Source organism: Lineus longissimus, chromosome 11, assembly GCF_910592395.1.
Source record: "Lineus longissimus chromosome 11, tnLinLong1.2, whole genome shotgun sequence".
NCBI classification, from domain to species: domain Eukaryota; kingdom Metazoa; phylum Nemertea; class Pilidiophora; order Heteronemertea; family Lineidae; genus Lineus; species Lineus longissimus.
Genome location: NC_088318.1, coordinates 19,016,864 through 19,033,270, shown reverse-complemented (window position 1 = coordinate 19,033,270; position 16,407 = coordinate 19,016,864). Strand labels below are relative to the sequence as shown.

The following is a 16,407-nucleotide window of genomic DNA, read 5'->3' as shown; positions in this document are numbered from 1 at the left end:
CGGCTCTCAAAAGCTTGACCGAGCCAATCGAGGAGCTTTTCCTGACTGGTCACAGAGAAGCCGATCTACAAATAGCGAAATGTCTACACAGAGAGCCAAGACAGACACTGAAAGTCTTATCTCACGTGGGTTACGTGATCGGCTCTCGTCCTGATTGTTTAAAGGACGGGGCAGGGCCGAGTTAACAGTTGCTCAATAAGAAGAACACCCGGGAAGAGCACGGGGGACAGGTTTGTTCTGACAAAAGAAAATACCCGTCTGCGTCATTGATGTATGGAAGAGGAAGAACGCATTATGGAAAAAGGGATTGCTTGTCAGTCTCAATTGAGTTGTAAGATGGGTACATGTATGGAAAATGAATAACTCGTCTGCGTCTATTTAGTTATATGACGAAAGAGGATGAGAGTACATCTGTATCAATGTCGAATGCTCTGTGAGTGGATATCCATATCAGAATGTAAGGTATACGGAAATCCCCTTTCAGACTGGTAAGCGTTAGGTTTGATTTTGATTAGAGGTCGTAGCGATTCCGTAATTAGGCATTACATTTTTTGCCCCAATGTAGCTTCAAAAATACCAAAAAAATTGACATATGTACATGGATGATTAGATAACAAGATAAGGAAGAAAAAAAGAGAATTGTGGCAGATTCACCGGGAGTCGAACCCGTGACCAGTGGATCCACAGTCAAACACTCCCCGCGCTGAACCGTCAAGGCTTTCATGCTGCATTTGAGATTTAATTCGCCTCTTATATGCATTATGCAAAAGAGCGCGCCGCAATTGTGACAAGGTCGCGCAGGTGGCAGAGTGATTGGCCGAAATAGTTCCAAGTAATCGTATATTTCGATAGTTGTACATATTTTTCTCAACATATCGCATCCATATACCTCAGTGATATAAAAGATTATGTTTGCAGTTGATTGAACATTTGAATGACCTTTTTTCAATAGTTTTTCAAAATCGAGGTCAGCAGGGTCAGACACAATCATTTACTGTTTTGAAAGACTCCGGCAGGGTCAAAAGAAACAGTTGTTGGCGCCGATGATGTCAGCAATATGGCGAATTTCCGCCCCACCCGTGAGATTTGCTCTCGTCACGTCATGAGCACATTGAACTGCTAGTGAACCGTGCTCAATATGTACCGGCTACCGCTCTCTCCATCATCAACGACAATATGTCGGTGCCGGCCGTGCGAGGTCGTTTCAATGAAAAAGACGCACGTACGCCACTGCCGTACCCGTACCTGAGAAAACTGCTGAATCAACACTAACATACTGTGAGGACCGAGAAATCAATGATTTTAGGAACTACTGTGAGGGAGGGCCGCGCATGAATAAAAAAAACTCCCTAATGAGACCTCTGGCTATCATAATGATCACCTTTTGAAATGTTCATGCAGCTCGTTTTGTCGTTATGCGTCTATTACGGCCAAAGTGGAGTCTCTAGTTTATCTTCCACGACACAATCCAACATGGTGGGCAAGTTTTGCGAGAAGTGAAAATATGGGACGAATAATCTACCAAATGACACTTAATTAGGAACAAAATAATCTAAGAAGGGTTGAAGTGACAGAAGTAAGTATGTTGCATATTTTGTAATCTCGAATAACCTTGCAAACTACATATGAGTTGTTTGATTTGCGGTCGAGGTGGCCTGCCCTAAAATCTCGCCCAGGAAAATCTCGGCTTACAGTAACAGTTACACCACCACTACTGCGACACTATACCAGTGCATGGCCACTGCATAGTGCACACAGTAAAGTAAACATAACGACCATCAAGGCCTACATCAATCATGATGGTTGACATTTTGCCGATGTAAGGCGTTGTAACTCGTATGAATAGGGGATTTCTATCACGCGCCAGCAGCATAAAAAAGTGCACCCCAGCCTGATTTCAAGAAAAGCATCAGCTGAGAAAATAATTTAATAGTAAAGCATGAAGTCTTGTCTTGTTTCAGGAATGTTGGCTGTTCTTGGTGTCAAATGACACTAGAGCTGGTGCTACTGCTAGTGCTAGTGACTAGTGTCAATGGATGGAATATAAACCTTTTTCACTAAGTTGAAAATAACGAATGACCAACAACATCATTGAACATTGAACAATTCCTCAGTCAGATTGTTTAAGATGCAAAGAATAAGAATGCAGTTCATGTTAAATATCCGAAGAGTTGGCAAGTTCTTCTTTGCTTTGGGGCTGCTCTTTTTCTACTGTGAATATGTTATGTATTACGTGGTGCTCCTTCAGTGTTCGTGGCCAACTCTCGAGACAAAAAATATTGACCTGTTAGTGAATGTTTCACCATCGGCATCAAGAAAACAAGTGAAGTCAATGATCCTGGCTGATACACATTTACTTGGGTGGTCTCAAGGACACTGGTTTGATAAAATCAGAAGGTGAGTGTGGAAGAGAGCCATGCTTTGCTATCATCATAATCTGTTATCGAAGACTAAAACAAACCTGGCTCTCATTGTCTCAAATGTTGTGAATAACCAGGGTTGAGCAGAGATGGTTAGTCACAGATACAAGCGAGGGTCTATCAGCATATTCTCCTCATCAGGAAATTACACTAAAATGTTGGTGTTTATGAAGAATGACCAATAACTGAAATCCTGTTTCAGGAATGTTGGCTATTCTTGGTGTCAAATGACACTAGAGCTGGTGCTACTGCTAGTGCTAGTGACTAGTGTCAATGGATGGAATATAAACGTCTTCACTAAGTTGCAACTAAGTTGAAAATAACGAATGACCAACAACATCATTGAACATTGAACAATTCCTCAGTCAGATTGTTTAAGATGCAAAGAATAAGAATGCAGTTCATGTTAAATATCAAAAGAGTTGGCAAGTTCTTCTTTGCTTTGGGGCTGCTCTTTTTCTACTGTGAATATGTTATGTATTACGTGGTGCTCCTTCAGTGTTCGTGGCCAACTCTCGAGACAAAAAATATTGACCTGTTAGTGAATGTTTCACCATCGGCATCAAGAAAACACTAAAATGTTGGTGTTTATGAAGAATGACCAATAATATGTTTCTATGAAACCAATAACTGAAAGCCTTGCAGTTCACTCTCAGGTTTCGAAGTGTCAGCCATTTGTTTTGATACTTAACTTTGTTTTTTTGGACAGAGAATGGCAGATGGAGAGATCTTTCAAGTCCGCTTCTTTGCTGTTTAGTCCTGATGCTGTGTTTATCTTGGGTGAGTACTGCAGACTACCATTTCAGTTGTACTGAATTCATTTCATTGAATTCCGCTTTAAAATAAGAAATCTTTTCTTGGAATGGGAAAAAAGGAAGTTTGAAGAAATCATAACCTTGACCAATACTGATCCTGCACTTGCAGTAGTGCTGGTTATTGGAAGTCATATCCTTATTCCCATTGGATCTTTTCAGGTGATATTTTTGATGAAGGCAAGTGGGCCAATGATAAAGAATTCAATGAGCATGTTCAAAGATTTAGAAAGATGTTTCCTCATTCCACCGATACAGAGATGCAAGTGTTGGTAGGCAACCACGATGTCGGATTCCATTACATGTATGTATAAAAAGTGCTATTGACAGCAGTTTAAAAGGGATGGGGGTTTTTCCCTTCCATGGAAAATGGCATATTATTGTGCAAAGTCAGATTTGGAGAAGCAAACCACAAATGGGCAAACTTGACTGTTTTGATCAAACTGTAGGGCTGATTGACATTCATGAACATGATTGTCTCTTCTGAGTGTGATATATTTCTTGCAGATTGTCCCTTTCAATGTCGTTTCAGGATGTCTGATCACAAGTTAAAGAGATTTGAAGACTCATTCAAGGCTGACATGGTTCGCATGGTCAACCTCGACGGCAGTCTGTTCATCTTGGTCAACAGTATGGCACTAGAGGGCGATGGGTGTAAACTGTGCATGACTGCCAGAATCAAACTAAAGAAAATAGCAAGACAATTGCAGTGTTCAAAAGTGAGGAAAAATACCTATTATTTGTTGTAAATAAGTCAAACTTTAAAGCAATCAAGGTGTCAGTTGAGCTTCACCACGTCTGTTTGGTCCCAGTGAATGTCATAGCCATTGTTTGTGCATACACTATGCAATTGATACGTAATTACACCAAAAATATTTTTCAGAATCCCAAAGACCCCAGTTTAAAATGTGATGGCGTAGAGGCAATCCCATACTCGAGACCAATCTTAATGCAGGTAATGATAAGTGGCTAATTCTTCTTGTCAGAAGTTAGAGAGGAGCCCCTGTAATCTAGTGTCTTGGACTCATGGCTTGCTGTCAAGAGGTCCCTGGATGGAACCCAACAGTTGTCGTGTGTCTTAAGGCAGGTCTCTTTGTTGAATAATCTACCAAGATCTATTGTAGGACGCTGCCAGGAACTATACAATGGCTTCTCCAGGGTGAACCTGGGAGAATAAGATTGTAGGTGCCAGTCATACAGAAATGCCATTCTGACAGTTCATGTACATAGTAGTTTGATCAAATGAGTGCCTGAGGAAACTGTTAGTTTTGACACAAGTAATAATCCAGGCTCATCTGTGCCCCATCTTTCATTCAGCACTTCCCGCTGTTCCGTGATTCTGATGAGGAGTGTAGCGGCCTGGATGCTGCGCCTGAGGATGAGAAGACAATCAAGTTCAAACCCCAAATAGATGCCTTGTCTAGAGAAGCCACACAGGAGGTGAGCCCACTGCTCTCACTGATGATCACCATAATACATTGTAGACTCAACCCAACTCCTGTTTAAAGTGTAAAACTTGAAATGACCAGAAAGAAGATAATTATCATCTTCTTTACTTCTTTCATATTATTTCCAGCTCTTCCAGTGGTTTGAGCCTCGCCTTGTCATAACGGCCCACACTCACCATGGCTGCTTCACTCTCCATAAGTTTAAGAAGTCCTCAATTCCAGAGTGGACTGTGCCATCATTTAGCTGGAGAAATAGGAAAAATCCATCATTTTTACTCGTAAGACTCTTTACCATTCCATTCATCAAAGTTTTTTCGCAGACCATGCAGTTTTTAATGTGCCGAAGCAAGCAAGTGATCGTTACGAGTGGTAACCTTGTCTACCTGTGCAACTAAATGGTCATGTAACTTCAATTCTGTCACCAAATGATTTGTATTTCTTGTTGAAAAACGTTCCTATCCTTACTAAATCATGCCCTTTTTCTTTCAGATGGTTTCTACTCCGACCAATTATGCAATAAACAAGTGTTTTCTCCCGGATGAGAATACCGCTATTTACATCTATGCCTCAGGCTTGATCCTGATATTCTGTTGGTTCATTTCACCTGTCATCTTGAGATGTAAACTATCACGCTACCGCAAGGAGAGCTGATGATCACGAGTATTGATAGATCTTTGGGCATTTGACACGTATTTCATAGTATTAGAACTTATACATGACCTTGAACTGGTGGAGATCAGTCTCTAGAGAACCTGGGGTATATTCAGAAGAAAGAAAGGTTTGTACACAGATTGATTCCCAGGACACCGTGGCAAGCTGTAGCGTCAGGCACATATGTGGGTACCTGGGGCCAAGTCCATGACGTCAGATGGGAGAACTCGCATCAATACATGGGTCCCACGTCAAATCACCCTGGGAGTCATCTATTGTATTGGTTTTGAAATGATTTGAAAATCTTGTGATTTTAGCAAAGACTTACCCCAAGTGGAGATTAGCCAAACTCAGTTGATATTTTGGCCATAGTCAGTTGAAGAGAGTTAACACTTCTTATTATAATTCTCTTTATGTTTGACTTTCACAATAGTTTGTCTACATGATGATGTATACATGTAGTTATCACTAATTGTCAGTTCGTTGACTTTTTTTAAAGGAATCGCAATTTTAATACCTGATATAGTAGACAGATAGAAAGTATTCAAAAGGAATGGATAGCAATTATCTGAAAAATATGGCTTACTTTCTTGATATCATTCCAAAACGTTTACTCCTTTAATGAAAACATTTAATAATTTCTTTCTTTTTTTCAAAGATCTTTATTGATCATTCAATGATGAAATGTATTAAATCGGCACAAAATTCAGTTTACTATTATTGTATTGTTGTATTTATGTATTTGTAATGAATATTAGGCTGGTACGTACATAATAAATGAAGCAATCGTTGAAATAGTTTGTTTCCTTTAAATCTGTTTGCTGAAAGATGTTAGACTCCTTGGCAGCACATCGCGTCAGTCCAGTTGTGGCCGTCTCTCGTCTCACCTTGTTGGCAAGACGACGTTGAGACAGGGTTGCCTGATTCAGTCTGGAGGGGGCCGTCTCTCCTCTCACCTTGTTGGCAAGACGATGTTGAGACAGGGTTGCCTGATTCAGTCTGGAGGGGGCCGTTTCTCCTCTCGCCTTGTTGGCAAGACGATGTTGAGACAGGGTTGCCTGATTCAGTCTGGAGGGGGCCGTCTCTCTTCTCGCCTTGTTGGCAAGACGATGTTGAGACAGGGTTGCCTGATTCAGTCTGGAGGGGGCCGTCTCTCCTCTCGCCTTGTTGGCAAGACGATGTTGAGACAGGGTTGCCTGATTTAGTCTGGAGGGGGCCGTCTCTCCTCTCACCTTGTTGGCAAGACGATGTTGAGACAGGGTTGCCTGATTCAGTCTGGAGGGGGCTGTCTCTCCTCTCGCCTTGTTGGCAAGACGATGTTGAGACAGGGTTGCCTGATTTAGTCTGGAGGGGGCTGTCTCTCCTCTCGCCTTGTTGGCAAGACGATGTTGAGACAGGGTTGCCTGATTCAGTCTGGAGGGGACTGTCTCTCCTCTCACCTTGTTGGCAAGACGATGTTGAGACAGGGTTGCCTGATTCAGTATTGTCCTTCTATTTTCTTGTTGAATAGAAGTGTGCTACTCAATCTATACCTCCGACTTGTTTTTGAGCCTAGTAGTAGAGGACTTGGGAAAAGGGATGTCACAAGCAGGCTCACCCAGGAGACACAGTCACAGATGTGTGTTATATGGACCGAAGAAGACGGGAGTGTGTTGATTTAATCAGATTAGCCCAACCTGACCCCCTCTCCTCCGATAACTGTTCAGAATATATTTGGACGGCCGAACTAGACAACAGATTTCCTTGACCAATACTTCGTCCCCAAAAGGGACGAAGCGCGAGCGCCTGGTCCCCAAAAGGGACGAAACTTGAGCGCCTCGATCAGCTGGTTTGCCACGTGCTAATGTTTTCATCAATAAAGCAGCCAATCAAATGGCTCGAATGTGCCCCGCCTCCTTTTCTCGTCTCACTCAAGATAAGGTATATCCTTTCACATATTAAAATAGTCCGTAAAGTAGATAATGATTTACAAGAAGCATGCTGTATCCAAACAAACTTTGATACTTGATTAAACAATAATCTATATTGCAATACTCGGAGTAAGAAATACATTTTAATTGCGCCATATTACCATAAATAGGTTATCATATCATTACGCTAGAAGCCGCTTCACATTCATTTTTCGGAAATTTCGCCGGTGCCGTCCGTGGTTTGACGGCAAAAGATAAGAAATTCACAGCAAATCATGGCGTTAATGTACTCAAGGTTGATTCGGTAAGGCTAAGAATGTCTACCGGTTTTACTTATCATACTTTTACGAGTGGTCACATTCCCTTTTTCGCAAAATTCCTATTCCCGATGCAAAATGAAACGCGAGGATGGTTGTCCTCAGTGCTGCCCTTGACATCCATAGCCTCCTGTCCGTGCATACATGTACTGCATGATCCCCGAAAATGATTGACACATGCACAGGTTACAGCTGAACATTTAATACGTCATACATGTCATAGATATCATATCACTGTGGTAGGCCTATTCACTAAACCGAGCAAGGTTGCATGAAGGACACAGACATTTCATGAGTTTGCGTAGGCCTAATATAGTATGCAACTACACAATTAATTCTTTCTTGCACATTTTACATGTTTTATGATTTTTGGGGTGGAATTTTCCACTCTAAATAAAAAGCAAGTATAGACCTAGGCCTAGATTACTTGATGTTTAGATTACTTGATGTTTAGATTACTTGATGTTTAGATTACTTGATGTCTACGTGTAGGCCTAGGCCTATATGTAATTATTCGACATCTGGTGACATTATTAATATAGTGTACTACAAGATGAATAATATATTTTGTAATTCAATTGGCTCCAGGAGTATACATTGAAACCTCTCTTTGTGGACACCTCTCATGTTCTACTACTGTGTTAGGCTGTTGCTACCTGGTCCTGGTGCTGAGTGACATAGGGTTGAGAATTACAATTAATTTGCAGTTTATTGGCAATTGATGTAAGCAGCAGTAAGTGAAAAGGGTATCAGGCTGTTTCGCTGCATTGCCAGTTCGCTACCAGTCGTTTCGCTACATGTGGCGGTCGTTTCGTTACATGGTATGTCGTTTCGCTACATGGGTGGAGTCGTTTCGCTACATGATGGGTACGGTCGTTTCGTTACATGGAGGGCGTTTCGCTACATGGGTGGAGTCGTTTCGCGACATGGATGTAGGTCATATCGCTACATCGTAGGTCGTTTCGCTATATGGGTGGAGTCACTATTTTTACTCTATTTTACTCACTCATTTTACTCATTTTTTTTCAAAAGAACCATAATAGTTCACAACCAACTCGAAGATGTACAGATACCACGTCTTGATTGTGGGTTCCAGCCACGTCAAGCACCTTCAGCAGTACCAAGCCAGATACTTCCCCAACCTAGGTTTCGACAATCGCGCGACTGTCGTGCACTTTGACGGCATTGGTGGTCGAACAGCATATGACGTATTGCAAGAAGACATTGACTTCAGGGGCTATGATCACGTGCTGTTTGCGATCGGCGGGAACGATTTATCTATGTGCCCCCAGCCGATACAAGTCTTCAAGCGACTGAAGAACCTGGTCGGCAAGTGCCAGAAGCAGGGGCCACGAGCAAGCATAACTTCGCTTATGGAAAGATTCAACACAAGCAAGAGTCGCTACAGAGTCCCAGAGAAGTACAACAAATGTGTCGCCAAGATCAACGCGTTATTGAGAAAAGATAAGAGAATCGACTTAATCGAACTTAAGTCTATCCACCGGCAGTCGCAGATGAAGAGTGATGGTGTGCATCTCAACGACGACGGACAACACAGACTGGCACGAGAAATCCGGGGCGGTATCCTTAGGAGGCGCTAGGCCTTTGGTGCAGCATTGATATACGGCCCTTTTCAGGGCCCTCAAAAAAGTAAAAGAGACAAATGTGCATGACCTACAGATATTTCTAAGCAAGTAATAAAAATAAAGAAATAAATCGTGCAATTCTGACCCTATAGAACAATATACCAACTTTTTTAGGATTTTAACAAAAAATGGGGCCGGGCGTTTTTCGTAGGGGCGGGCGGGGACGATCACCAACTCTTTTTTTTATGTGGCCTAACCCAGGCCAGGACGACAAGAACCCCTTGCGCGCCATCAAACCGTATAAGTTTTTTTACCGGCAAACTGTGCTATAATAAATTTGTAGTCACCACCGGGAATTATAGTAGGGTAAAATAGAGTAAAAATAGTGACTCCACCCATATAGCGAAACGACCTACGATGTAGCAATATGACCTACATCCATGTCGCGAAACGACTCCACCCATGTAGCGAAACGCCCTCCATGTAACGAAACGACCGTACCCATCATGTAGCGAAACGACTCCACCCATGTAGCGAAACGACATACCATGTAACGAAACGACCGCCACATGTAGCGAAACGACTGGTAGCGAACTGGCAATGTAGCGAAACGACAGTAAACCGTGAAAAGTCCACTTCTAGGGCAACTCTTAGCTGGCCAATTCCATTTGTAGCCAGTGGTCAAAAGGATATCGACACATGATGGGGTTTTTAAGTGTAAGTTGTGACTTGCGTGTCTCTGTCATTGCGAAGATTTAACTATTGTGCCTCTTATGTTGTAATTTCATGTTGGGAATCTCTGTTCTAGGTACTCGAGCAGCTGCATCAAGCAGGGTTTCAAATATTGTCAGCAGACACCAATCACACAGCATGCTCGTGCGTTTACCATTGGCGGCACTGATCTCACCAAACTTGCGCCCGGCGTTCGAGAACACATCGACAAGTATACAAAGATTTGCCAACCTGCCAACGTTCATGTATGCGATGGATCTGAGGCGGAGAGGAGCGCTATTATCAATATGTTAGTCAATGATGGTGTGTTAAGGCCAATTCCAAAATACCCAAAGAGGTGAGTTGATGATGTGACCATTACAAGAACTTTGCTGCTAAGAGTGGTACTGTGTTAAGCAAAGAGGAGCAGCTTAATGTTGTATTCATTTGATTGAAAGACTGGCAAATGGTTTCTGTCAAGAATAACTCTTATAGTTTTGTGTAGATTTATTTGCTGTTGATATTTGCTTGAAGTCTGCCAACTGGCTTGCTGTGATGATAGATCATTTACTGTTCTACCCATAGTTACCTGTGCCTGACCGATCCCGCAGATGTTGCACGAGTTGAGAGCAAGACCCTCATCTCCACTCCAAACAAGAGGGATACGATCCCGATCCCCAAGGAAGGTGTGAAAGGCACGGTTGGGTACTGGCTTGGACCTGACGACCTGCAGAATGCCCTCAATGACAGGTTTCCAGGGTGTATGAAAGGTAAGATGGAACTCATAAGCCCACAAACAGTTTGCACCCCGCAGAGAGAAAGCATGAGAAGCTGTGTGAATAATATAAAGAAGAACAGCAGATTTTGTCATTCCATCAGTCTTGGTGAATGTGATGATGTGGCTGCGACTTATGCGTTGTTCTCCTATTTTCAGGTCGGACCATGTATGCTATTCCCTTTAGCATGGGTCCTGTTGGATCACCCCTCTCAAAGATTGGAATCGAGCTTACAGATTCTCCGTACGTCGTCTCCAACATGTACATCATGACACGTGTTGGTAAACCAGTCCTTGATGCCCTTGGCGATGGCAAATTTGTCAAGTGTGTCCATTCGATTGGACAACCCCTGCCTATGGCAAGTAAGTAACCAAAACTATCTCAAGTCAAGTTTTTGAATGGATCTTGAATGTGAAGCACAGTAGCATCCCCCTTTCTCTGAATCTTCTCTGAAACCAGAACAAGATTATCTGACAATCCAAAACTGCTCTAGCCTCTGTACATGATATCGATATGCACTGGCAAGAGGCCTGGTCAGAATATTTGATGTCCCTGATAGAACTTGGAGATGGAGACTGACCTTTTGGCTCATCAGTTTCACATCCCTTTCAGAACCAGCTGTGAACGGTTGGCCATGCAACCCGGAGAAGGTGATGATAGCTCACATCCCTGCAAATGATGAGATCTGTTCGTTTGGCAGCGGTTACGGTGGAAACTCTCTGCTGGGCAAGAAATGCTTTGCTCTCCGCCTTGGAAGCATCATTGCCAAGAAAGAAGGCTGGTTGGCTGAACACATGTTGGTAAGTCAGAAGAGGTCAAGGTTAACTTGTCATGGTTAATTCTATGTTGCCTTTGACAGGACATTTTACTGCCTTGTACGAGTAATCCTCTTTAATAGTCTGCAGCATCAAGCCAATAAATGGTTTATTGCTTTTATCAATGAAGCTTCACCAGGATTAACGACTGATTCATTATCAATGAAGCTTTACCTGGATTAACGACCGATTCATTGTCAATGAATTCACGATGCACTTGTAAGCTATAGTGAATCTACAAGTGAAGGTTTCTTGGGAACCTCGTGGAAGGTTTGGAGGGTTTGCATGAGTGCCCCTGGGCAGATCGAGTGTTTTGATGTACCGTAGTTGTCAATGAGAAGGCTTTATAAAGGCCATATTTCGCTCTCCAGATTCTCGGTATCACAAATCCCAAAGGTGTGAAGAAGTATGTTGCTGCTGCCTTCCCAAGTGCTTGCGGTAAAACCAACCTGGCCATGATGACCCCCTCGTTACCTGGATACAAGATTGAATGTGTTGGTGACGACATTGCATGGATGAGATTTGACGAGCAAGGAGTACTGAGAGCCATCAACCCGGAGTTTGGTTTCTTTGGAGTCGCCCCAGGTACTTGTTCAAATAGGTCATCTAACTTTGGCTTGCCAGTTCAGGTTGTTTCATGGGCAGCCATAATGTACAAGTTGTTTGTGACAAGATTGCTCTTTTATAAATTTCTGTCGCATTTGCCCAGTATACCAGGCTGTTCACTTACTTCTGACCGAAAAGTGTCTTATTAAGCATAGAATTTGAAATTGGCTCTCATTTGTTTGATAATTCCTCATTTGACCTGTGATCAAGATAATCCCATGATGACCCTGCATATGTTGTGTAAGGAGAATAGTTTAGGTAGTAGTAGTTGACCAATGGTTGAACCTTGTGGTAATTGATCCAAATGTTTCTTTCAGGAACCAACCATAAGAGCAACCCCAACGCCATGTTGACTGTTAAAGAAGGAAACACCATCTTTACCAACGTTGCACAGACTAGTGATGGTGGTCTGTTTTGGGAGGGCCTGGAAAAGGAAGTTGATCTGGACAAGGTGTCCGTCACCTCATGGAAGGGGAAACCCTGGAAGAAAGGTGATAAAGAGCCGTCGTCTCATCCCAACTCAAGGTAGGTGTTCCAGCTCTGTAATCAGCTGACCTAAAGATCCCCCCAACCCAATCATTATTCTAACTCAGCTATTTAAACTTGCAGGTTCTGTACCCCAGCTGGCCAGTGCCCTGTCATCGACCCTGCCTGGGAGGATTCCCGAGGTGTCCCGATTGAAGCGATCATCTTTGGAGGCCGTCGCCCAGAGGGTGTACCGCTAGTCTACGAGGCGTTCGACTGGGCCCATGGTGTTCTCATAGGTGGTGCGATGAAATCTGAAGCAACGTTTGCAGCTGAGCATACAGGTATGTAGACCAGAAACTAATACATTTTCCCAGGCATTCATGAATTGAAAAATAAAAGAGGTGCAAATGTTCACATGATGATTTCACATGATGATTTCACATGATGATTTCACATGATGATTTCTGACAGTAACAACAATCTCTTTGTGCAGTGACTTCCAACGTGAAATAATCCTGTTCCTTTTCATTGTCAGTTGGTGGGAAAGACAGTGAGAACTGTTGCTACTCATGAATTTGGTCTAGGGAATTTTTTTCAAGCTATGTCCAGTGGTCAAACCGGTTATTTTATTGGAGGAAAGAACCTGGGTATTGTTGATATTTCATCAGTACGGTGCTACCATCATCATCATCATCATCATCAATGTCATCTTGGCCCTGACCTGGGCATCTGGTGATCAACTGATGGCTTTGGCTTGTTTGTGATGGCACGACATCTCGGGATTTTGTCCTGGGGAAATTCATACGAGTCTTGGTCTGACACGAAGGCCCACTGACCTGCTTCTATGATTTATGCATGATGTTGCTGGGGCTTTTCAGGAGCAAAAGGTGCTTGATGTTCAGTCTTGTCATTGTATGAATTTAAAATCCTGAGGTACAGTTGTGCATGTGGTGTGTTTGTGTTGGGGGAATGTCTCTTAATGCGACTGGTGCCATCAGCGCCCTTCATGGTGGGAACACTTATGCATGCAGGAATAGTTTCAGTTTTTTGAAGATCAGTGGCATAGTGGTGGGAGTGCCAGGCTCATAATCAAGAGGTTGCAAGCTTGTCTCTTGGAATGATCACCGTTTCATCTTGGTGTCCTTGAGCATGATACTTGTGCCCTAAATGTCTGCTACCTTTGTCTGTCAGATACGTTAAAACTAGCAAAAGGTCTTTTCTGTGATGTATACCAGTTCAATTCTCTCTATGATTCATTCTAATAGTTCATGTGATCTGTATTTGTTCCAAAGTTTACATAAAAGGTGCCACGTGAGTTGACAGCATCTTGAAAGATAGCCTTTCATGTATCTTGACAACTCTTCTCTGATCTTCAGGAAAGCAAGTGATGCACGATCCCTTTGCCATGAGGCCTTTCTTCGGTTACAACTTTGGCCACTACATGCAGCACTGGTTGAGCATGCAGGAGAAACCCAACTATAAGCTGCCCAAGATCTTCCATGTCAACTGGTTCAGGCGCGACACCGCGGGCAACTTCATCTGGCCTGGATTTGGAGAGAATTCGCGCGTGTTGGATTGGATTTTCCGACGCGTGAACGGAGAGGACTGTGCCGTGACGTCCCCGATTGGTTACCTGCCAAAGGACGGCTCCGTCAATACGTCGGGTCTCGGCAGCGTCGACATGAATGAGTTGTTCCGGCTGCCGAAGCAGTTCTGGCAGGAGGAGGTCAAGGAGATCGAGAATTATTTTGATGAACAGGTCAATCAGGATCTGCCGAAGGGTGTTCATGACCAGCTGAAGAAATTGGAAGAAAGGGTCAACCAGATGAAGTAATATCTTGAGGACGTTTTGTATTGGGGTAGGGTTATAAAACTAGAGGTTGTAGGTGAAATTTGATCTTGGGAGTTCTAAAACTAGCATGATTACTCGCAAGGATCGTCAACTGATTATGGAGGTAGAAATTTTAGCCCTGATCAAAACAAATTTCAATAGTGAAGCATAATTGAGAGATCAAATACAAGGCAAATTGTTCATCATAGTGTATTGTTGTAGTGAGACATTATTCGGCAAGTATAGTTTCTCCATGGAGATAGGTTTTAGAATGCTAATGCATGCATTCTTGATAACGACCAAATAGAATAGTCATGTTTAATCATACATGTGCAATGTACATGTGCATTCGTATCCATACGATACATTGGTAACAAATCGACTTCGTATTTTAATTTTCTTACCTGTTAATAAATGGAAACATTCAGGGTGATTGGTCTTGGTTGTGTTGTAACAGTGCCTTGATCTTATTATGTTTTAACAAGTGAATTTCAGGGAACATTTTTGAAGTGTGGTTTGTAATTTCTTGCGCTGAGGATTGTTTTCCAAGTCAGACACATGTTGTGCAGCATGTTCGAATGTGTTCATTTCTGATCCAATGTCACGCTCAATACAAACATGGCAGATTGGCAAAGTAACAGCTTCATGTGCAGTTTGTAAGCCACCTTGACAACAAACTGTTCAGATATGAAATCCCTGTGATTCCTATTGAACCCGGATTGGTAAGGTGCCTCAACCAAGTCGTAATACTTTATAATGTGCCATAGGTGTCTCAATTCAATTGCGCAGCTAACTGAGACTAGATTTTCCTGTCTTCGAGATACTTGTACGTGTATTAGAAAATAAAGCTTCCCAAGGCTATCGACGATAACAAAGCTGTCACAACGAAAATAATGGCTGTTGGGATTGAGTACTCTTTGGAAGGAAAAATATTTTTCAACTAAAAGAGGAATTCCTAAATCTCTGACTAAAACTGCTTCTAGAAATCTATTGTGTGAATGTGCTACATGTATAAACAAGATATTTGTTGCGTGATAAAAATGGTGTTGATTATTCAAGTGTATTTATGAGGAGGTTGGAGTAAATGTGGTAAGTGACCTGTAGTGGTTAGCAGTTCTCTGTTAAAGGTGACATGCATGCATGACAACCTCAGTAGCCAAGTTGGAGAACACGGCCGCCCGACCATCAAATGACCAACTGTACTTGAACCGTGATGATGACGTCCACTGACTGGTGTCACCTGGCTGCACAAAGAACAAGTTGAGTGACGAGACCTGTCACAGGGCGAGGTCACAAGAGCCCCTCTCGTCAATAAACTTGTTGTTTGTGCGGTCAATGGAGACCAGTTGCTGGTTGTCTATCATGTTTCAAGTGCAATTGGTTGTTCGAGTGTTATAATATGACCCCTGGGGGTTTATGCATGTACTTCAGTTGTCTTTCCTGTCTAAAACTTGAGACGAAAAAGATTTCTCAAAATTAAAATTTTGTCTAGGCCTACATTATATAAACTCAAATCAACTCAGACTAAACCAACGCACTGTTACTTGCCAGAAAAGATGATCAGTGTTAGGATTATGAAATGATTTGTAATCTATTTATGAGTAATAAAGAGCTTGTAAATACATATAGTTAAAATAATAGTCGTTGTTGATTTGATACGATTACAGCTAGCTGTCTACTCATGGTCAAGTGCGCCCCCTATCCATTGCGTGGATGAATCAGCAAAGTTGAATGCTGGCTGTGGCCCCGGGGGCGAGGGTTTTTTACAGGTAGGTTCGCACCATTGTGTACATTGACAGCCAATCAGAGCCAAGTAACTTCGCCTAACGTCATCAAGTAAGAAACGCACGTGTTGTTAGTCGGTAAACAAGATCAGCGATGCACATTGACAAATGGTGCAAGGGACCCAAAAAATTATGCACTTCTTGTTTTGATTGCTTTTTTTCATTTACTTTTAATAATAAACTTCTCTTCGGAAATTTGGTCTTTCTGTGATATTTATCAAATGTACGCAATGGTACAAACCTACCTCATTACCGCGCTGACCAAAGGAATC

At 42.5% G+C, this 16,407-nt stretch overlaps 2 protein-coding genes across 4 annotated transcripts; both read left to right on the top strand.

Annotated features, from left to right (window-relative positions):
• The first annotated feature begins 1,468 nt into the window (after positions 1–1,468).
• On the top strand, positions 1,469–6,109 carry LOC135495557 (metallophosphoesterase 1-like). 2 transcript variants are annotated; one of them, XM_064784344.1, is made up of 9 exons: positions 1,469–1,576; positions 2,249–2,397; positions 3,130–3,200; positions 3,395–3,536; positions 3,765–3,951; positions 4,116–4,187; positions 4,550–4,672; positions 4,809–4,958; positions 5,170–6,109. In XM_064784344.1, exons 2-9 carry the CDS (start codon positions 2,333–2,335, stop codon positions 5,329–5,331), a joined length of 972 nt encoding a protein of 323 aa, XP_064640414.1. In that variant the 5' UTR covers positions 1,469–1,576; positions 2,249–2,332; the 3' UTR covers positions 5,332–6,109. The 2 variants fall into 2 exon arrangements, with proteins under 2 accessions (XP_064640414.1, XP_064640413.1); XM_064784343.1 differs by having other exon boundaries at positions 1,962–2,397.
• Positions 6,110–7,434: 1,325 nt separating this feature from the next.
• On the top strand, positions 7,435–15,989 carry LOC135495401 (phosphoenolpyruvate carboxykinase, cytosolic [GTP]-like). 2 transcript variants are annotated; one of them, XM_064783994.1, is made up of 10 exons: positions 7,435–7,545; positions 9,953–10,213; positions 10,441–10,625; positions 10,790–10,993; positions 11,244–11,431; positions 11,818–12,031; positions 12,370–12,577; positions 12,662–12,861; positions 13,056–13,070; positions 13,897–15,989. In XM_064783994.1, exons 1-10 carry the CDS (start codon positions 7,517–7,519, stop codon positions 14,352–14,354), a joined length of 1,962 nt encoding a protein of 653 aa, XP_064640064.1. In that variant the 5' UTR covers positions 7,435–7,516; the 3' UTR covers positions 14,355–15,989. The 2 variants fall into 2 exon arrangements, with proteins under 2 accessions (XP_064640064.1, XP_064640065.1); XM_064783995.1 differs by lacking the exon at positions 13,056–13,070.
• The last annotated feature ends 418 nt before the right edge of the window (positions 15,990–16,407 follow it).